General features: G+C 50.2%; 7 protein-coding genes across 7 annotated transcripts; 2 read left to right on the top strand and 5 right to left on the bottom strand.

Annotated features, from left to right (window-relative positions):
• Positions 1 to 1,308: 1,308 nt before the first annotated feature.
• N7506_003793 (uncharacterized protein) lies at positions 1,309 to 1,860 on the bottom strand (the record flags this gene model as incomplete). The annotated part of the gene is made up of 2 exons (XM_056953088.1): positions 1,309 to 1,410; positions 1,663 to 1,860. Coding segments are annotated over 2 exons (300 nt in total), but the record flags the coding sequence as incomplete, so codon positions are not given.
• Positions 1,861 to 2,652: 792 nt separating this feature from the next.
• On the top strand, positions 2,653 to 3,234 carry N7506_003792 (BTB/POZ domain-containing protein; the record flags this gene model as incomplete). Its single annotated transcript, XM_056953087.1, has 1 exon — positions 2,653 to 3,234. One exon carries the CDS (start codon positions 2,653 to 2,655, stop codon positions 3,232 to 3,234), a length of 582 nt encoding a protein of 193 aa, XP_056814779.1.
• Positions 3,235 to 4,709: 1,475 nt separating this feature from the next.
• N7506_003791 (WD repeat RBAP46/RBAP48/MSI1 family protein) lies at positions 4,710 to 6,353 on the bottom strand (the record flags this gene model as incomplete). Its single annotated transcript, XM_056953086.1, has 6 exons — positions 4,710 to 4,884; positions 4,953 to 5,438; positions 5,509 to 5,970; positions 6,026 to 6,131; positions 6,200 to 6,288; positions 6,331 to 6,353. The coding sequence occupies 6 exons, from the start codon at positions 6,351 to 6,353 to the stop codon at positions 4,710 to 4,712; spliced, it is 1,341 nt and encodes a 446-aa protein (XP_056814778.1).
• A 428-nt stretch (positions 6,354 to 6,781) lies between these two features.
• Positions 6,782 to 11,050, top strand: N7506_003790 (chromatin-binding exonuclease XRN1; the record flags this gene model as incomplete). The annotated part of the gene is given in 4 exon segments (XM_056953085.1): positions 6,782 to 6,923; positions 7,004 to 7,020; positions 7,035 to 8,484; positions 8,538 to 11,050. 4 exon segments carry the CDS (start codon positions 6,782 to 6,784, stop codon positions 11,048 to 11,050), a joined length of 4,122 nt encoding a protein of 1,373 aa, XP_056814777.1.
• A 674-nt stretch (positions 11,051 to 11,724) lies between these two features.
• N7506_003789 (putative protein kinase) lies at positions 11,725 to 15,141 on the bottom strand (the record flags this gene model as incomplete). The annotated part of the gene is made up of 3 exons (XM_056953084.1): positions 11,725 to 11,908; positions 11,961 to 13,901; positions 13,967 to 15,141. The coding sequence occupies 3 exons, from the start codon at positions 15,139 to 15,141 to the stop codon at positions 11,725 to 11,727; spliced, it is 3,300 nt and encodes a 1,099-aa protein (XP_056814776.1).
• Positions 15,142 to 15,644: 503 nt separating this feature from the next.
• N7506_003788 (uncharacterized protein) lies at positions 15,645 to 15,857 on the bottom strand (the record flags this gene model as incomplete). The annotated part of the gene is made up of 1 exon (XM_056953083.1): positions 15,645 to 15,857. One exon carries the CDS (start codon positions 15,855 to 15,857, stop codon positions 15,645 to 15,647), a length of 213 nt encoding a protein of 70 aa, XP_056814775.1.
• Positions 15,858 to 17,751: 1,894 nt separating this feature from the next.
• N7506_003787 (uncharacterized protein) lies at positions 17,752 to 19,746 on the bottom strand (the record flags this gene model as incomplete). The annotated part of the gene is made up of 1 exon (XM_056953082.1): positions 17,752 to 19,746. One exon carries the CDS (start codon positions 19,744 to 19,746, stop codon positions 17,752 to 17,754), a length of 1,995 nt encoding a protein of 664 aa, XP_056814774.1.
• Between the last annotated feature and the right edge of the window lie 884 nt (positions 19,747 to 20,630).

Genomic DNA, 20,630 nt, shown 5'->3' with positions numbered 1-20,630 from the left:
CTCACTCCCCTCCGCCAATCATCGTTCATTCCGGTGATGACATGATAACGCTCCGCGGGGGAGTCGGAGATCTTATGCACCATGCCTTTCTTCTCATAACCTCTTCTTGTTCTCTAATGTGGTTTTGATGTCCCTGATCTCCTTCTGGGCCGCTTATACGTTGTATGACAACTTCTTAGGGCTCTTTTCGTCTTGTGTCACAATTTGCCACTTCCGACTTCCCGCGCTAGCTCTATAGAGTAGGACTTGTCAGATCTCCCGTGGGAAATATAACTCGACTAGGGAAATAATTACTCTATTTCTTTGACCCCCAATGCTCACATCTTCCCGTACCATCTCCGAGGGTAAGTTGTGCCGGTTCATCCCTTGGTGCGTTGGAGATGGACAACCTGTGGAATGTAGTTTTCGCATCACAGCCCGGGTGTTCGAATGCCACAACTCTGGCTAGATACAAGATTTCATTTTCACGGTGTCTTGTCTGACTGTTGGCTTAGCGGGGTATATGAAATGAAAATAACCTCATCCCGTGGTTTGTTTCTACGGTTTCTACTCTATACCAACAGCCGTCTACCAGCCGAGCCGCCCCTGTAATTATCTCGCCATTTAGTCTGACCTCCGGAGTTCCAATATGGCGAGGAAAGATATCTGAAAGTCAGTAGTTCAAATTTGACTTCCTGGGAAATTCCACCAACATGAACCTCTCCTGACATGCGGGCTTCTTACCCCCAAGTCCTCCGATGGCATTATCAGGCCACCCAAACTCATCCACATATCCTCAGTTTCAACAACAGGCTAGTTTATGAACTTTCTTTCTATCTTCCGTGCGACTTTATGATCGAGTTTTGGTCATTGGTCCTCAGTCACCCGAATATCTGGAAATAACTTCCAGGTTTATACCCGTGGATTAGGACTATTGACCTTGAAATATATAACTTGGTCATAACTACAACCGTGATCACAGTCAACAATTAACACCTATCAATGACCATACTGACACCTGGACAAGCTCATCTAAAGCCCGAGTGGACTCCAAGTACATACCTAGGTATGTTGGAACTCTGGAACCAATATCAAGGTTCCACAGCAGCCATACCCATTGTAGTATACCCGCCTCTCCGCAGACTGCATATCAGTTGCAATGCCCACCACTTCCAAGGATGTGCCCTTCATTTAAATATTCATGCAATTGGCCTATGAAATCATGCCGATTAGTATCAATGACCCCCTGGACACAATACAGGGACGGAAGACTTTATAGCACAGCCAATGGTTCTAGGTTTAGATCAAAATCGAGCACGATATGGTGGCTCAGTGGGTCATAGGCTCATAATTCCTCAAATCGGCAAAAATTCCACCAAATTGGGGCTGTGGCGCAATTGGTAGCGCGTGGTAAATTACACTGTTACAGTACTTTCAATTGAACATTTCACTAACATTCTCACAGCGACTCCAGTTCGCAAGGTTATCTGGTCGAGACGGGTCAGCCTCAACTTCTTTTTTGGCCTTTTATAGGTGTATCAACTACTTGTGGACATCATTGAAAACATAGAAAGTGATGATGTTGGTTGCCACATATTTTTTTTTTTGGTCTGTGCGTGGAAGGAAGAGAAACCCTAAGATTTGGTGTGGACTGCTACCCCAGAATAGTTTTGCCTCATATACCTGTCGACGCCGAAAATTGGCACCAAGTTGGGGCTGTGGCGCAATTGGTAGCGCGTGGTAAGTTTCAAATGATATCACTAGCATATCCGAACATTTCACTAACATTCTAATAGCGACTCCAGTTCGCAAGGTTATCTGGTCGAGACGGGTCAGCCTCATCTCTTTTTTTGTCTTTTTTTTGCCCTTCAAATTACCCTGCTCTATATGAACTGGTTCAATAATGACAGATTATTTTAATAATGACTGGACATTTTACAAACAACCCCAAGATCCCCCACCTGGGCAGTGCTAAATGGGTTGAAATAGGTTGAAACCCCCTACGATGGTATTCGATTTCAGTCACTCCGTATACCTCCGCACTCTGTACAACTTGATTCCCGGATAATCCATGGACCCGATAGTCCCAGGCCATGATTGGGCTAGTGACAATGGTCCGCTTTCTACTGCTGTACAGTATGTTATGGATAGTATGATTGGCTTCACAACGCAAGAATGAGCCTTACATTGTTCCCCTCTTTAGAATGGGACTCCCTAATGCCTTAGTCCCCAATAACTCGTTTGTCCGTTGACATCTGTTTGCTCACTGACCAAGTGCATCGTCCTGTGATATAAGAAGCAGAGGCCCTTCCTGCTTCCTACCTTCCCGCTTATTGAATGAACTTCTTCATCTCTGGAATTTCTCGATAAGAACTTAACAATCGTGGACCTCACCCATCGTGACACTCACCGATTCACATATTCTACCAACGGTGGGCTCTTGATTTCAAAACAATGAAGGACGCATCTGAAGCAAGTCCTGGGGACTTCGTAGCCAAGTAAGTATCGAAGATGCCCAGGTGCCTTTGGAAAGTGATTATCTGACCGCTTTATTCTCTAGCATGCTTCCCCTGTATCAAGCCCCGTTCGTCACACTTCGAATACAGCCTAGCGATAAGGAATACGCAATTTCCAAAATGCTTCTCTGCAGGGAATCATCAGTCTTTTCAAAAAATGTTTAACGGTGAATTTCGAGAGTCACAGCAGCAGACGGTCACTCTAGAAGAGACCGAAGACGACATGTCGGTGCGCAGCCTTGAAGCACTCATTCAATGGCTATACCAACACACTGTCAACTTTGGAATAGAAGACCCAGGAGAGCATATCTCAGCCGCCATGGAGCTCGCAAGGCTTGCTGATAAGTACAACATTGTTGGGTTGGAAGATACAATGGCCCAATACATCAAGAACATTTTGAAGTGCAACCCCTATACACAGACCGCTAGACCTTTGCGACCTATTGACCACAACACTCATTATCTCACACATGATCATATTAAATCAGCAACCTTGCTGCCTAGAGGACATCCATTGCGAAGCGTTCTAGCTGCAGCATCCGTCGAAGGCTTCCTCCAAGGTCCAAACCACAAGTTCAGCGAAGAGATCCTCGACTATCCTTCCTTCGGAGCTGACCTTCTCCAAGAGATTGGGGTTGTTCTCAATAAGGAGGAGTCGCTTCTAGCCTACGATTTTGAAGATCCTATCAGCGGAGAAAGGTCAACGCTAAATCCAAAAGCCGATTGGTGGCTAGACTAGGATGACTTACCATTATTAAGACCATCACGTCGCTAGGAACACAAGGCTGTTTTTTCAAATGGCTGGAATTGTGGTTTTGGGACAGGGGTTGACGAGATGAAGTTGACGAGATGACGGGAATGGGCATAGAAGCTGAGCATGAGCACGAGCAGATGACGGAGCTTGGTTGGGAGGAAGTAAGGCAAGCTTCGTACGCTTGCTCTTGCTCTTGCTCTTGCTCTTCTTGTTCTTTCCTTCTCTGGTTTAGTCTTACAATAGCAAAAGGCTTACATTGCCGAGAGCAAGTTGGTGACTTGAATAAATGCTTTCCTCCTTGAGACATTTGTGCATACAAGACCATTAATATTTCAAGGTTGGCACATAAGAAAGATGACTCCTGGAAACTTTAAGCTGTCACTCAAGCTGTCAAAAGCCCAAAGTTGGCAAAGTACCCAGAGCCTGGGCCATCGTAGACTATAGCCCAATTTTATCAAAGTGGTCCATCCCATGGTTGAGAAACATCCACTTAGAGCCTTGGAAGGACTGACCCCAGAGCCTTAAATTCCCCCGCTATTCGTACTTGCTAGTTAGGTGCCTCGTTGGGGTTGCATTCAATGGCCGCAGAAGCATGTCGGCGATTTTCTGACATGTCACGCTTCCCAAAGCAGGTAGGATCTTTGCAACCAGAGTATGTATGATAGGCAAGACAAGGGCAAGGTTCGCTGACATTTTGGCATGTCCGACTGTTGCTCTCGTTAAAACCACACGGAATTGACGCCTCCCAAGCATTAAGCAGGGCTAATTCGTCAAAGTTCCAAGGTTCATGTGATAGGGCTGTCAGCGACATAGATATTTACTGTCATCTGGCAGTTTTGGAACATAGACCATTTTACCGGAGATCACCTTCACCAATTTGGGGCTGTGGCGCAATTGGTAGCGCGTGGTAAGTTTCAAATGATATCACTAGCATATCCGAACATTTCACTAACATTCTCATAGCGACTCCAGTTCGCAAGGTTATCTGGTCGAGACGGGTCAGCCTCAACTTCTTTTTTGTTTTTGCTGTTTTTTTTTCCTTCCATAATAACTCTATCCATATTGAAACTCAACCCTTCCATTCAATTGATATATTGCAATTTATTGCACTGCTTGCCCATGCTTTTTTTGGATTGCATTTTATGTCAGAACAATTGAAGCATTTTTTGCAGCTCGTCTTTGCAATGACCTAATTATCAATACCCGACAAGATGTCACTCGTTTAATCTCTGACACGACAGTCATGGAATTATCTTTCAGCTATCCTAATCGGTACCTTGAAGGATGCCAGATAATCCTTGGAACGTCGGAGGTCCATGGTGATGGTTCAAACCCGTGGGCATGTTATCGAGATAACTTATACATGAACATGATGAATATGAGATGAATTGGTATTTTGAACTATTGTTCATTGTGAAAATGACTTGCGCCTACAAGAAACAACTTGAAAAACATGGCTCTTACGCCTCGATCTCTTCAGTGGGAACATCGTCGAGATCCTTACCCACAATGGCATCTGCCACCTTCCAGACCTGCAGCAAGTTATCCTCAGCCGCAGAGCACAGAACCCAGGGATCGCTGAGGTTCCAGCTGAAGTCTGAAATACGATTCGTGTGCCCACCGTGCATGAACAGCCTGGAGAATAAAGTTAGCAGGTAGCTCAAGCCTAATAAAACTAGCCAGGAGGCAAAGAAGTAACTTACAGCTCTGGTGGCCCATCTTGGGCATCTTCGGGGGTCTGTTCCTCGCCTGCTCGGCTAAGGTCCCAGAACATAATCTTGCGATCGTAGCCGGAACTGGCCAGGACCGATTCTTCGAACGGATGCCACGAGATAGACTGGACCGAGTCGGTGTGGCCCTCAAGCGAGTGTAGCTTCTGGTTCAGGTTGCGCAGATCCCAGATGCCAATGGTCTTGTCGGCTGAACCGGTGGCCAAAATGGTCTCGGAGGCGGGGTTAAAGGAAATCGAGTTGATAGCATCGCGGTGCTGGCCCTCGGCGGAGGAAGCCGAGCGAGTAGAGTCATCTTGACGGGTATCAAGAATCTGGAGCGTGATATCATCGGAAACAGTTCCAATGAGAGAGGAGTGGAGAGGGTGGTGCTGAACGTCGTTCACGATCGAGGAGTGGTGAGTGAAGGTACGGCTTGGCTTGACTGCCTTGTTGCCCTTGGTATACGTGGTGATATCCCTATAATTTACCTTCGTTAGCCGCGTGCCACATTACACATGGCACATTGCTCAAGATTTGATCTACTTACCAAAGTCGAACAGTCTTATCCTCGCTACCAGTGGCAAGGTGGCCGGCCACATGAGGGTTCCAGCTGAGACCGAAACCTTCAGCTTCATGTCCGAGGAGCTCCATCTGAGGGTTGACACTGCCAGTGGGTAGACTAGGGTGCTTAGAGCGATCCCAGATCATGACACGGCCATCCGTGCACATAGTCGCAATGATGTTGGGGTTCTGTGGTTGGTACCGGGCCTTGTTGACCTCGCCCTTGTGGTCAATCTTTTGAACGATGTTGAACTTGATCTCCATTTGGGGCTTCTTTGAATTTCCACCGTAGCCACCGATCTCTCCCTTGTCTTCGTCATAATCTTCAGGGTTTGGAACATGGGGATTCGGAAGCTGCACTTCGGCAATCTGGAGGTAGTTCTGCGCTTCGCCGGTAGTATGTGTGCCGATAAGAAGACGATGGGTGGAGTACGGCTTGTCCGGGACCCTGGAGGATTGTATTAGATCGAGTCGCATTAGAACAGCTTCGAGAACGAACGTACTCTTGCTTGTCCGGCAACCACTGGGTTGTAAGGGTGGGCCATTCTAATGCCGTGCTCAGGATCATATCGTAGAGGAACGGCGCATTCTTCTTCCATGTCTTGTATTCTGTGCCCCGATGGACATGGTTAGCGATCGCGATGAATGTGAACATAGGGAGCAACAGGTAGAGCTACCTTCATTGATGGCCTTCTCGTCGGTGTGTTCATGGTCCTGATCTTGCTCCTGATCCCTCTCATGCTCGTCACCAAGACCTAGTAAATAGCTTGATTAGATTGAGATTTCAGATGCGCAAGTGTCAGTGCACCTACCAGCCTCATCATAATCCATTTTGCGATTGAAGTAATTGGAACAAAAAAACAAATACAGGAGTTCCAAGTCAATTGGAGTTCGACACGTCAGAAATGAGGGAGTATGTTGCGCAGGCTGCTAAGCATTGGGCAGAGGGAAGAGCTACGCGCACCGCGTTAATGAGTCGCCGGACCCCCCAAAGCCACTAGTCCCAAATTGGAGGGCGGTGGCCGCGAGCTTGACTCTTCACTTTCGTGGGGAGATCAACTTGCATCATAGACTCCAGACCAAGTTGGCGTTTTGTTTGCCGTTCATTGCTTTTTGTCTTTCATTTGGAAGGTCCCTACTTTTACCGGCCTCAGTATTCCATCCGTTCTGGTTGGATGCTATACCTTACGTCGCAAGTCTTCCACCAATCTCGACTCTCACGATAACCTACCCACCCATTCCTCCACCAACCGCTCACAATGGGTGTCCCTAAATTCTTTCGCTGGCTCAGCGAACGGTATCCAGCTATCTCGACGCTGATCGCAGAGAGCCGGATACCTGAGTTCGACAGCCTTTACCTCGATATGAACGGTATCATCCACAACTGTACACATAGTGACAGTGATTCCCCGACATTTCGCATGACCGAGGATCAGATGTTTATTGCTATTTTCAATTACATTGAACATTTATTCGGCAAGATAAAGCCCAAGAAGTTGTTCTACATGGCAGTGGACGGTGTTGCCCCCCCGCGCCAAGATGAACCAACAACGTGCCCGTCGTTTCCGTACCGCCTTGGATGCGGAGACCGCGAAGGAGAAGGCAATTCAGCAAGGACTGGAGATGCCTAAGGAAGATGCATTTGATAGCAACTGCATCACACCTGGTACCGAGTTCATGCAGAAGTTGACGCAACAACTCAAATACTTCATCAACAAGAAGATCTCCGAGGACACGGACTGGCAAGGCGTGGAAATCGTGCTGTCTGGTCATGAGGTCCCCGGTGAGGGAGAACACAAGATTATGGAATATATTCGATGCTCGAAAGCGCAACCCGACTATGAATCTAATGTTCGCCACTGTCTTTACGGCTTGGATGCCGACTTGATCATGCTGGGTCTTCTCAGCCACGATCCCCACTTCTGTCTTCTTCGAGAGGAAGTGACCTTTGGTCGCCAGGTCTCCAAGAAGCCCAAGGAACTTGAGCACCAAAACTTCTACCTTCTGCATCTGAGTATGGTCCGAGAGTATCTGGAACTGGAGTTCCAAGAGCTGAAGCAAGAAAATGCTCTCGATTTCCCATTCGATATGGAACGTGTCATTGATGACTTCATTCTCATGGCGTTCTTTGTCGGAAACGATTTCTTACCCAATTTACCGAACTTACACATTAACGAGGGTGCCCTTGCTCTCATGTTCAAACTTTACAAGGAGGTGCTGCCAAAGATGGGTGGCTATATCAACGAGCAAGGTGTGATCAATGTGCAACGCCTGGGCATGCTTGTTAGCTCCCTGAGCTCCGTGGAATACAGATTCTTTGAGGCGGAGAACTCCGATGCTCAATGGCTCAAATCTAAGAAGAATGGAGATGTCGATGCAGTCGACTCCCAGCAAAGACACAAGAAGCTCACGATCACTCCAGCCCAAAAGGAGATTCTCAAGACCATCAAGAGATACGTTTTGAACCGGACAGAAAACGTCTCTTCTCCACTTGATCTTCCTCCCACACTTCCAGCTCGCGACCGAACCTTTGTTGAGCAGCTTGCAGATGAGCTTAAGCTTCCTTGGTCATCAATTGATAATGACGATGGAGATCGATTCATGCGGCTTCAATTGCCTCAAACACAGGGGGATGACGATGACGATGAAGAAGATGAGGAGGATGAGGAAGCATCAATGGCAGTTCAGCGTATCATTCGAAAGTATGAGAAAGCTACTGTTCAAGAAATGACTTCCGAGGAGTCGCAGAAGGCGGCCCAAGAGAAGTATGACGAGGAATTTTTGGCTTGGAAGAATAAGTACTACCAGACCAAATTTGGATGGGGTCTTGAGAACAAGGAGGAGATGAAGAAGCTTGCAGAGAACTACGTGCAGGGATTGCAGTGGGTCTTGTTCTACTACTATCGTGGCATCGCATCTTGGCCTTGGTTCTTCCAATACCACTATGCTCCCATGATCTCTGGTCAGTGACAAAGGAGTGTTTCGGGATAGAGTTGCTTGCTGACAGAAATGCAGATGTGAACGCTGGCCTTGGCGCAGACATGGACTTCAAGTTGGGACAACCGTTCCGGCCGTATGATCAACTCATGGGTGTCTTGCCAGACCGCAGTAAGAAGATTGTGCCTACCGCCTATTGGGACCTGATGACATCCCCCGACTCCCCAATCTATGACTTCTACCCCCGTGACTTCGATCTCGACATGAACGGCAAAAAGATGGAGTGGGAGGCCGTCGTCAAGATTCCTTTCATTGACGAAAAGCGACTGCTGTCTGCCCTCAAGACAAAGGAACATCTACTCTCTCCGGACGAGAAAGCAAGAAATGATTTCGGAGCTTGCCTGAAGTTCACATATTCGCCAGATGTGAATTACGTCTACCCATCTTCAATGCCAGGAGTGTTCCCGGACCTCCCCAACTGCCGCTGCATTGAAAATATCTTTGAACTTCCCGTAATGGATGGATTGGAGCCCTACGCCGGTTTGATGACCGGCGTACACCTAGGTGATGCGGCACTTGCTGGTTTTCCCAGTATCAAGACACTGCCTAATCACGGCCAGCTCGGCTTCCACGGTGTATGTGTGTTCCAGCAAGACAGCCGTAACGAGAGTCAGGTTGTCACCCTACTGGACCCAGGCAGCCGCTCAAGCATCGAACTGGCCAAGAAGAAACTTGGCAAACGTGTCCACGTTGGATTCCCATTCCTGCAAGAAGCCCTCGTGATTCGTGTTTCCGACGAATTGTTCGACTACATCCTTCCTCCCGGAGAGGAACATCCTGTCTCCATTCCCCATACACCCCAGCAGATTGAGCAGTGGAAGAAAAAGGCCGTCAAAATTGAAAACACCTACAGCAAGCGCCTAGCTACGATCATCGGCGAAGTTGAAGCTCTTGTGCACATCCAGCTTCTCAAGGGTATGATCAAGACCGATGATGGTGCCACAATCAAGGAGTTTTCCGATATGCCAGGCCAGGAGACGGACTATGCCCTACAGGTCATCGTTGACGAGGTGAAGAACCCCGACCAACGGTTCATCGAGCGCGAAGCTGTTTCCATCGAAGAAGATTTCCCCGAGGGCTCCCGTGCCTTCTTCCTGGGTGACTTCAACTACGGAAGACCTGTGCATGTCGGTGGCCACGAGGACGGAAAAGTTAATGGATTGATCGCCGCCGTGAAGGGTCGGGAGCCTGAATTCGGCCGTGAGCGCGTGAAAGCAGCAGAACAACTCTGCCCTTACATGCCTTCTTACGCCGTCGCACGTAGCCTCCGCCTCAATGCCTTGGTATTGGCTAAGATTACATCTTCCTTCACCGTTGATATTGAGGGCACGCGTGCGAACCTCGGTCTCAACCTGAAGTTCCAGGCCAAGCAACAAAAGGTCCTCGGCTACTCTCGCCGTGGAGAGTCTGGCTGGGAATTCAGCCAAAAGGCAGTTGAGCTGATTCAACAATACATGATCAATTTCCCCGAGTTCATTGCTGGTATCCAGCGCAACCCTCAAAGCGATCGTTATTCCCCAACTGATTTCTACCCTGAAGAGATCGCCTCTCTCAAGATGAAGGAGATCAAAGATTGGCTCAAGTCTATCGAAGCCAAGAACTTCGAGAGAGTGCCCCTTGACGCCGAACAGCTCGACTCGGACATCGTGATGTTGATCGAGCAGGACGCCGATCAGTTCAACCGGTCCCAGCCACAGATGCAACCAAAGAAGGTCCGGGGCGTGCCTCGTGGCGCTCTTCTTCGGCCTGCTGATGTCGAGCACCGCCTCGGAAGCCAAACCTTCAAGCTCGGTGACCGGGTTGTCTATGCCCAGGATTCCGGTAAGGTGCCGATTGCTACTCGCGGTACTGTGGTCGGTCTCACTCGGACCGCACGAACTCTGCTCCTCGATGTTGTGTTCGACTCATCATTTATGAGCGGCACCACGCTGGGCGGGCGATGCTCGCCGTTCCGCGGCCAGACTGTTCCGGCAATCTCTGTCCTCAACATCTCCTACCGCCAACTTATCGCAAGCTCCCGTGCTGCGACTGACCACCAAACTCAACAGGCCCCTCTTCCTCTGACGGTTGCTGGGTACGGTGCGCCTCTTGGCCCCGGTAGCCAAGGTCAACTGAGAAACGCCGACGCCCCTGCTCCTCTCACCGGCTCTTTCCGAGGCGCTGTCTCCGGGCAAGGTGCCGGAGCTGGTCGCGGTGGCCGTGGAGGATTCAATAACGGTCAGCAAACCACTCTTCCCTTCCGCCCTCACTCCAATGGCGGTCCCCCGCGTGGCCCCCGTGCCCGTGGAGGTGGCCGTGGCGGCGCTCGTGGCGGGTACGTTTCAGTGGAACAGGGCGACCCCAGCGAGGGCATCATCCCGAACAACCCCAACTTCCGTCCTCAGAACTACACTCAAGTTCCACCTCCGCAAGGAATGGATCGAGGACGCGGTCGTGGCCGTGGCCGCGGAAATGGCAATGGATACCGCGGTAGAGGTGCCCGTGGACGTGGTGCGCCCCAGAGTGGTGCGCCCCAGACCAACCCCCAGTAACTCATTGATGCGTATCGCAAAGAAGACATGATGACATGACTGGTTTGATGCTGTACTATGTATATGGACCTTGAGATTCGTTCGCACGCTGGGCGGTTCTACCAAGGTTGCTTGTACATAGTATTTAAAGAGTTAAATGCAGTAATGATTGAATTCAATCAAAGCTTGATATTCTTGAGCACTCCTTAATCACACATTGCTAGTATACTCGTGCCCACGTAGTTTACATGAATTATAGGCAAGAGGCCTAGATTCCAGGTTAGACTGTTGCAGAGCAGAATTGGAACAAGAGCAACATGTGTCCCGTGCCGAACTGAAATACTCACCTGGGCACTAGATGGATTAAAACCTTGGAAAGAGCCCTAGTCAGAATAGGCAAAAGACTAGCAGGGCGACTAGGGAGTATTTGGTGCAAAGTAAACACAAGTACACCGATCTACCTTTCAAGGCTTTGTACATTTACAGAATAAAAATTATACAATAACAATTTTGATCTCAAACTGAAACCAATGGGCAATATGTAACAAAAAAATCAGCCCGGAATAGTCCTGATAGCCTACCTAAGGTAGCTTGGTGAATCCTCATGTAAATGCAAACCGATTCTCCAGCCATGACCCATGCAAAAAAATAAAGAGTAGAACGTCAAGATAATTAGAACATTGAGAAAGCTATTGTCAATGCGAAGCATGGTCGCTGGCTTCTTGCCTAGTGCGCTTGGGATCCCGAGCGCTGCTCGGCACTGAGCTGTCAGCCTTGCGCTTATCGCGATCCTTCTGGTTTTGATACTCGACGCGCCGAGCTTCCTTTCGAAGAGCCTTAGATTCAAACTCGTGCCAGTCGCCTTCAACGTGCTCCAATCTGTAGGCGTGGTTAGTTAACGATTCTCAAATTATGGATATGGGATACGTACTCAATCGGTGGATGGGGGGATGGTTCTTCCGATGTGAAGTATGGATGCTTGAGAACGTCCTCGGCACTTGGCCGTTGTGTGGGATCATAGCGGAAGATCGAAGAAATGAGATCCATTGCGCCGGGTGACAGGACATCGCGATATTGGTCCTCAAACACGCGCTTCCTGCGTTCTTTTGGTCGCATAAGATGGAACCAGGGCATCTCTACGAGATCTGGCCATTCACTCTTGGTAGGTGTACCCAATGCGTTATAGAGCTTTTCCATCTGACTGAGTTCACCACCTTCTCCAGGGAAGACCGCCTTCTTAGTGAACATTTCCATGCACACGCACGCAGCACTCCATACGTCAACGGCGGGACCGTACCGAGTTTCTCCCAGAAGGAGTTCGGGGGGTCGATACCAAATGGTAATGACTCGGTTGGTGTAGTCAAGTTGGCGGCTTTTGGAGAAGAACCGAGCCAGGCCGAAGTCAGCATACTTCAGCAACCCGCGATTGCTGATTAGAATGTTGGCTGCCTTGATGTCTCTGTGAAGTACGCCACGATGATGGAGGTAGTTGAGGCCTTCGAACATCTGCTTGGAGAGATCTTTCTTGTGTGCAAGAGAGAGGGAGAACGTGGGGTGGTTGATCAGCCCTGTCAGATCATGGGACAGATATTCAAAGACCATGAAGCACTCATTCTTCTCGACCATGACCTCCAAGAGGCTGACGACATTATGATTTCGAAGATGTTGGAGCAACTTGATCTCGCGCACAGCAGTGATAGGGAAGCCGTCTTTCTCGCCTTCCATTCGGATTTTCTTGAGCGCCACCTTTCGCTGGGTGTACACATGGATTCCTTTAAAGACTTTGCCGTATGTCCCGGCTCCAATCACAGATTCATTACCGGGTTTGCGGTAGTAAACCGAATCAGCGTTTGCAAACTCTTCCGGGAGCACGGGTCGGGGTTTTGGGCGAGTCAAGATCACTTTCTGCTTTGGTGGTGCCTCTCGGGTTGGCTCTGGGTAGGGTTCACGCCAGCGGTCCTGCCGATCCATTGGTCGATTTGGAGGGCGGTCACCCTTGCGTCGATCACGACGTTGATTCTGATCAAATCGGCGCTCATCTCGTCTGTCCCTTGGATCACGGAAGTCTCGAGAATCACGGAAGTCTCTTCTATCCCGATCTGCCCTATCTCGTGCACGATCACGACGATCATTCCTTGTGTCTGGCCTGAATTTGGGCAATGGCCCATTGGTTAGGCGATTGCGAGGTGATGCTGGCTCCTGTGGAGGTGCGCGCTGGGGCGGTTCTCGAACTTGCATACGTTGGGCAAGGTCAGGTACTGGCTTCGGGGCTGGAGATGGTACTGCTTTTGGCTTGAAAGCAAAGCTGAACTTTCCACCCTTTGGTCCAGGGGTCGAGTCATTGGCTTCTCGGGTAGGTGGTGGCATCGACGGGGCATTTCCATCATCAGAGGGAGGTCGGGCCATGTCTTCGTTCCCATAATGCCCTCTATCGTCATGTGGATCTCGGTTCAAGGATCGAGAGTGGTTCTCGTGTTCACCTGCAGGTGGAGATTCTGGATCATTGTGAGAATGTGATCGATTGGGAGTCTGCGACCTATTTCTGGGATCAGGCCGGGGGCTATGTTGGCCGCCACGGCCCCGAGAGCCCGATGCCGTCCATTGCAGGTTGTTGAAATGCCCTCTCCCACCGCGCTGTGGCGGTGCTGGGTGATAAGGGTGCGGACCAGAGCCCGGGAATCGTCGATCGGAGTTTTGTTTGGAGAAACTTCCTCGAGGGCCGCCACCAGAATGACCGCCGCGGTGGGGAGATCCACCATAGGAGTGCTGAGAGTGATTTCCAGGACCATTGTATTGGTCTTGATTGTGATAGTAATTTCCTGGGTGACCGTTGTGCGATGAGTGATTATCTTGTTGGTAAGGAGAAGTATGACTGAGTGCAAAGTTAGAATAAAAGTAAAGTGACGATGATTGGAGGTGGGTGGAGAAAGAACTAACCCTGGTCCAGGATAAGGAGGAGGTCCATTCCATTCTCCTCGCCCCGCCGAATAGGGCGACGGAGGCTGCGGGGAATCATGGAATGAGCCAGTTGATGTACCATGCTGAGTGGACGATTGATAAGGCCGAGAATCAAGATGGGACCGAGAGGATCGTCGACGTGACTGATTTTTCACATCATGGCGCGATCCATTCATGGAGAAAGCGTCTCGTGAATTAGAGAACTGTTCTCCGGTGGTGTCAAAGTTTTCAGTATCATAACTCGGAATTGGCCGGGGAGGGGAGGGAGAGCGAGTAGGATCGTTCAGAGCAGACTGGTTTGGTCGAACCGAGTTCATTATCGAGTTGCGCCTTGAGGTATGAGAAGCTGAGGAGAATTTGGATATTGATTGAACGGAATGCCTTGAGCTGGACCGATAATGAGATCCATGATCGCTGTAATCATCGCCATAGTTGTCGCCTCCAGGGGTACGAGGTCGTCCGTCGGGCGAAGGAGGGAATCCCCGCTCATGTCCTGGTGACCTAGATCTTCCGGGCCGAGGGAAGTCTGGTCGACGGCGGTCTTTTCCACGTCGGTCGCGACCTCGCCGAGGAGATCTTCTTCTGGGAGCACCACGGCCTTGATTCCGACCGCCTCGTTTTCTGTATGAAGGGCTTCGGTCCCGTGGTTCCCCTTGCCTAGGGAAGTTTGAACGTTGCGGGGGCAGAGGACCACGACGCCCACCAGGTGAGGGACTTCGAGTTCTCTGTCGTTTGAACGGGGGGCCGTTTGGTGACTCGGCTCTGCGAAACCCGGGGGCACCTTCTCTATCGAAGGATGCAGAAGGATTGGCGTTCCAATCGCCTGCATCTGCTGGTCGTGTCGAGTCTAGGCGGCGGTTGTTGTGGAAGTTCGGGGGTCCAGGGGAGCCTTGAGGATGAGATCGATCAGGAGCAAAGTCGCCTAGTTCATGAGAAGAGTCAGGCCCAAAGCGGGACGCGCGAGGTGGCGACCGTCCCGGGCGATCGAAATTGCGGTTGTTGGGCCGATATGGGCGACCTCTATCACGACCTCTGCCTCTGCCTCGATCGCGGCCAGAGCCTCGACCTCTACGTCGGTCATTGTCGCGGGGATCGCGCTCATGGTCAGCGCTCCACTGATCTCTCAGCACCGGACTCCTACGGGACCCAGCCATATGGATGTCGCCAACGGCATCAGGTTTGAATAGAAGTTGAAGTGTGTGCCAAGGGGGATAGCCCTTGGGGGAAGCCTGGACTGAGATGTCACGATGAATATGCGTAGTGCGCGATGGCGTTTCCAGCGTGTCTCCGATCCCAGGCGGAAGTCTTTCGGGGGGGACGGGTGGAGGGTTGTTCCGCTTTCCGAACTATCGCTGTGAACAACGTGAACTGTGAGTAAGGGGAAACTGAATTTGGGGCTGTACGCACCTATTCAAATTTATCAAATACAATCCTTTCCGTTGAAGATCAAAAAGCGAATGAACTACTGGGACCGAAGGTCAGGCGGATGACCGCTGTGTTGCTCACCGACGGAGGCTCTACTTGGTTCGATGCTGGAAGATTGGCGCACAGCTGTCGAAGAAAAGTGCAACCGATGCTCTGCTTTCCTCTGTATTGCAGGTGTCGGAGCTGGTCGGCTCAGATGTTAATCCTGTCAGATGGCGTGTGAGCCAAACAGTTAAAAGGCAAGTTGGCGATAGTCACGCTGGAAGCCTTGGGTCGTTTCCTTGTCGTGCTCAATCTGCACTTTGTACAGCAACTTGCCTTTAGCAGAGCTGTATGAAGACTGCAAGAGACCGTTTTGGCCAGTCCCACGGAAAGAACTATCTACGTACTGCACAAGGCCAGATGGGCCGTCATCCACAAAGCATCGCGGTGAGTAAGACCCCATTTGGGATCGTCAGATCACATAAGAATCACAAGGCGCGGTCTTGTCAGTCACTCCCAGAATCCACACGGTTGTCGGCCAGCTGGGGGAAATCCACCGTGTGATTCGCTGACAAGATATTGAAGTCCCGGTGTGTCACATCCAGTTGTCAAGTTCTCCAGAGTGCCCGTAGAACGGTCTTTTGACGGAAGATTCGAGTAATTCTGCGCCAAAGGGAGGGAGGCAGCCGTAGCAGGACCGGGGTTTACAACGGATAGATCGATGATCCTTCATCCGGGGACATATACCACCACGAGGAATCACACGAACCCTCCAATCGTGATTTCAGCGCGAGTCAACTTCTGTCAAATCTGGGAATCTCGGCCTGTTGTTCATCTGACACCGTCCATGTCGGTCGGGTGCACTTTGCTTCCTGGGTTGACCTGAGCGGGTAGCTGATGACCATGGCAGATGTACTGAGGTGAGTGTATCAATGTACGAGGCCTTCACAGCCACACGGAAACTGAATGAAAATCGGAGTTTCCGTCGCAGCGCCCGCAGAAAAAGAAAGTATCTTTAGTTGAACCCCGTCAGTGAGCCGAAAGAGGCTAAGCCTTCCGCGTTCAGCCAACCCCCTCCTCATCTTAAGTCGCTGAAATCAAATTCAGCACTAGCAGTCCACCGTTGGTAACCTAAAATCAAGCAACGCCTCATGATGTGGTTGTGGTCGCAAGGAACTCAATGCCGTGGCCTGAAACTCCGCCCGAGATTGAGGGCTGGGACACAAAGCCCCAACCAATCTCCCCGGCAGGTAGACATCTCACAAAAGAAAAACAGACCAGAGTACACATTCCAAGGGGAGAAGATAGCATGAATGATCGACAAAGACGCGCACTGCACCAAATGGAGGAACTAAGAGAGCAGGGAGGTGGGTTGATGTCATGGGTAAGTCGGAAGTTGTTGGCCCTGAGCGTGGGGTCACATGCAGTCACGTGTTGCTTACGAAGTATACAAAGGGACAACACTCCGTGTAGTTTCATCTAATGAAAATCATTATCGAATACTTCTTGTTTGTACCTACGAGTAAGAGCATTTTCATAGGCCAGATAGAGTCAATCACTCAAGGGATCATTGGTTGGAGCCTAGTCAGATTTTACCCAAGTGTAACATCAATGCTCTCTCCACGACAAGATATAAAAAAGGGAAGTGGGGGAAAACTGCCAAATTCACCTAGCGCCCAGATTTACCAGGGATACCTCGGGGGCTGATTTGGTTCCATAGGCGAGAGGTGACCAGAGTAGCAGGCGCAACTTGGAGTGGGATGACATGGAGTCCACTCGGCCATTTTGGCGGCACCTTCACCTTCACCAGCTGCTTCCAAGGTTGACTCGTGGCCCAATTCTCCTGATTGATACCAGTGAATAGGCACCTTTGAAAAATAAGGCAGGCTCACCTTCACAAAAAGAAGCCATCCCTTGATTTCCTCTTCTACCTCAATGAACCATTTCTCTTGACCTCGATAGAAAGTTAGATCTGCAGGAACCCCACCAGGCCAGAAATGCACAGTATCGGAAGACATCCTTCCAAGGTTGAATTTCGATGCCGAGGGACTCGAGGAACAGGGAACACAGCGAGTGCAAGGCACTCAAATCCGTGGAAGTGTTGTCGCTTAGTGATGCAGTGGAGATGATCCCTCGCTGGCCCCCTGTGGGGTACTATATGGACCCTGTGCTGCGACTCAAGCCTCCCCCATCAGACCCGATTTTTAGTCTACTTCTGAGGTTTCCTACTGTGGACCGAAAGAACACAAGCCTCAAGATCAAATGTTATTCACTTTCTACTCCTACACATTCATTGATAGCACCGCTCTCAGCACACTGTCTACTCACATCGTAGGACCGCCTAATCGTACCTCCCCTCAATCATCAGCCCCGTCAATCGGGAACCGACGACGGGGACTATCTAGCCCGTTGGAGTATCTCATGCTGGAAGTCTTCATTTTCTCGCGCTTTGCAGGCGAAGACTCTGCCGAGGAGAGGGTGAAATCCGAGTCTGAAAACTCCATAGACGAACGGGTCCCAAGCTTAATCTTCTTAGCAAAGGGCTTTGAATCTCCTGTGGCGTGGTTGACCACCTCCAATTTACCGGGCAACGGAGGCGAAAGAGCAGGCGGTCCTGAAGGGGTCGCTACAAACGAAGCGAGAGGCGAGAGAAAAACAGTAGCCCGTGGGTCTTGACCAGTACGGGCTTCCTCTATGGCTTGCCAAGCCGCTTGGTCACGAATGAAAGCATGGTCCAAGCTGGAAGGTAGGCTTAACCCGGTCGGCGAGCGATCTCGAAAAGACGAAGCTGGTGAAGTCGCAAGCTCGGGGCTGCAGATAACAGGAACGCTCGAAAGAACAGAGGGGCTCGAGGAGAAACGTGGAAGTGCTCCAACTGTGCGTAGGCGTGGCTCCGTATCAGGAATGAAAGCTGAGTTGTTTCTGAATGAGTTGCGCGATGGGTCAGAATCGGAATTCGGCGTTGAAGCAGGTGGTGTGGTTAGGCCTGGGATATCCTCAGGTGCGATGAATGCCAGCTGGTAACGAACTGTCATTGTCTCGACCGAACGGCCCGGATCAACCGATAATACTGTGACAGGCGGCTGGCCATGCTGGCTTGCATGGAGGGAGTGGATAGACGAGTCTGAAGCAAGCCCAGGGATTGTAGTATTCGGGTGTCCAGATACATTAGCTGAGTGAGACGTGACAGCCGAGGTCAGTGATCGTGCATCTTGGGAAGGGTTCCATTGCACCTGTGTGATAGGATCCATACTGCCATCTAGTCTGATAGGCGGATGACTTCTCACCAAGGCACCTTGTTCGGTCAGAGCTATCCAAGGAGGGACTCGATGTTGTTGCTGGTCAGTAGGAGTCACTACTGGGCGGAGCTGGTCGACAGGAATCGCCACAAGAATCTGCTGACGGAGAGGCCATGCCTGGACCATGCAACCGGGAGGATACGGATGTTGTAGCTGTTGGGAAAATTCAGTGTAACCGTTTCCCACTAAGAAATAGTCGTCAGAGCGGCCGTTTGTCAATGGATTTTGGGTTGTAGACGTAGAATATTGTGAGACGGAGCGAAGAGGGGAAAAGTCGGATCGAGCTGCTGGATTAAGGTTGCAGTTCTCGCCTGTAGGCCCAAGAGACGTTGAGGGCGAAAGCTCATCATAATTCGTATCAATCTCAAAGCTATCAGGGCGTGGTAGAGTGGAAAAATCAATGTCTGCTGGGTTTGAGAACGCTCGCACGGAAGCAATATCAAGCATGATCGGAACCTCCAATGACTCTGGAGATTCTGGACTTGAAAACTTTCGAACAGAGGCAAGGTCAAGCATGACGGGGACCTCGAATGAATCTGGCTCCGAATTCTCCAATGGCTCAGAGACAGGCTGGCCAATTGAATCTGTTGCAGTGGCTGGAGAGGTTTCAAATTGCATGATGGGTAAGTTGAGAGAATCCGGCGACGAAGATGCACTTCTGGGCGTTTCCTCGGGAGTCTGTGGCTCATTTAACTTGTTTGGAGATTGATACAGCGCAGGTGGCAGTAGCTGGTCTGGCTCAAGGCCCAAGGTGGGAGGAGACGAGTCCTGGGATGATGAGGCTGAGGGGGGTTTGAATGGAGTCTCATGGTTTATGGGAGATTCAGGTTGATTTGGCGTGTTGTTGACATCGATGCGCTGGGAATGGATTTCTCGCATGTGGGAATCAATGTTCAGTTGAAGAACCTCAAGAGCATCGGAGACTCGACGGAAGGACTCCGTCTCGGTAGCCTCATTTGATATCACTGGTTGGTTTGGGGGAGTGGCGGTTTCGTCTCGGAAGATGTTACTTGGGGAGCCATGCATCACCGGTTCCTCTGTAAGATCACTCATTTTGCTTGAGATGATAAAGTTGCTTCACGAGGTAGAATGACTTGGAGAGGGGGAGAGGCATGAAGAAGCGAGAGTTTTGGCGGGCTGGGGGAGATTACAACATGGGGAGAAAAGCATACTCTGTCGACATGTGAGGGCCTGACTGCAGCACCACCACCATCTCCCCAGACGCAACCCCAAATGGACCCAAGACGGGATGACCTATCATCCATAGATTTTGTCATTTTTCCGAGAAACATTCGTACGCACCTCGAATGGTGTTTCTGGTACAGTGCTGATTGACTCGATCTGATCTGTTGAAAAGCTTTTTAGGGCTTAATGCTAGCCTCAAGTTCGGAGTACAGTCCCCGTGTTAGCAGATACATGGCTTCGTCTCGGAGACACGTTCCTGGAATAGCTCATCTATGGATCAAGAATATTGTCGGGAAGATATAAGGTGTTGATAGGTAGGGCTTGAGGCTAAGTACGGAGTATGAGGCCAAGACGGGTTTATTTGACAGAAGACCAAGAGCTTCAGTTTGCGATTTTAGGTATAGAGGGTAGCACGAAGGATTGTAACGATGCTGGAAGCAAGTGTGAGGAGAATTAAAGGGGGCCATAGACAAATAAACTGTATAAGCATAGCGAATCTAGAAGTGTAGACGTGGGTTGCTGACGTGGAAGCTCGATTATACTAGACACGAACGGTTAGTCGATGTCAAGAGCAAGAGCCAAAGCAAAACACCAATCCTGCATATACAAAAGGCTCAGACTTTGCCTGTTTACCGCATGCTCAACCAGCTCGTGAGCCCGAAGGCCAAAGTAGTACGGCGGTTAAGTCCTCGGATTACCAGAGAGCTCAAAAGAGTTTCTTCATTGCAAGTGTATAGCGAGTGTATAGAATA

The sequence above is a fragment of the Penicillium brevicompactum genome (genome assembly GCF_028827555.1).
Source record: "Penicillium brevicompactum strain IBT 35665 chromosome Unknown utg000002l_segment0_segment0, whole genome shotgun sequence".
NCBI lineage: Eukaryota > Fungi > Ascomycota > Eurotiomycetes > Eurotiales > Aspergillaceae > Penicillium > Penicillium brevicompactum.
This window is presented reverse-complemented; position numbering and strand designations above follow the sequence as displayed.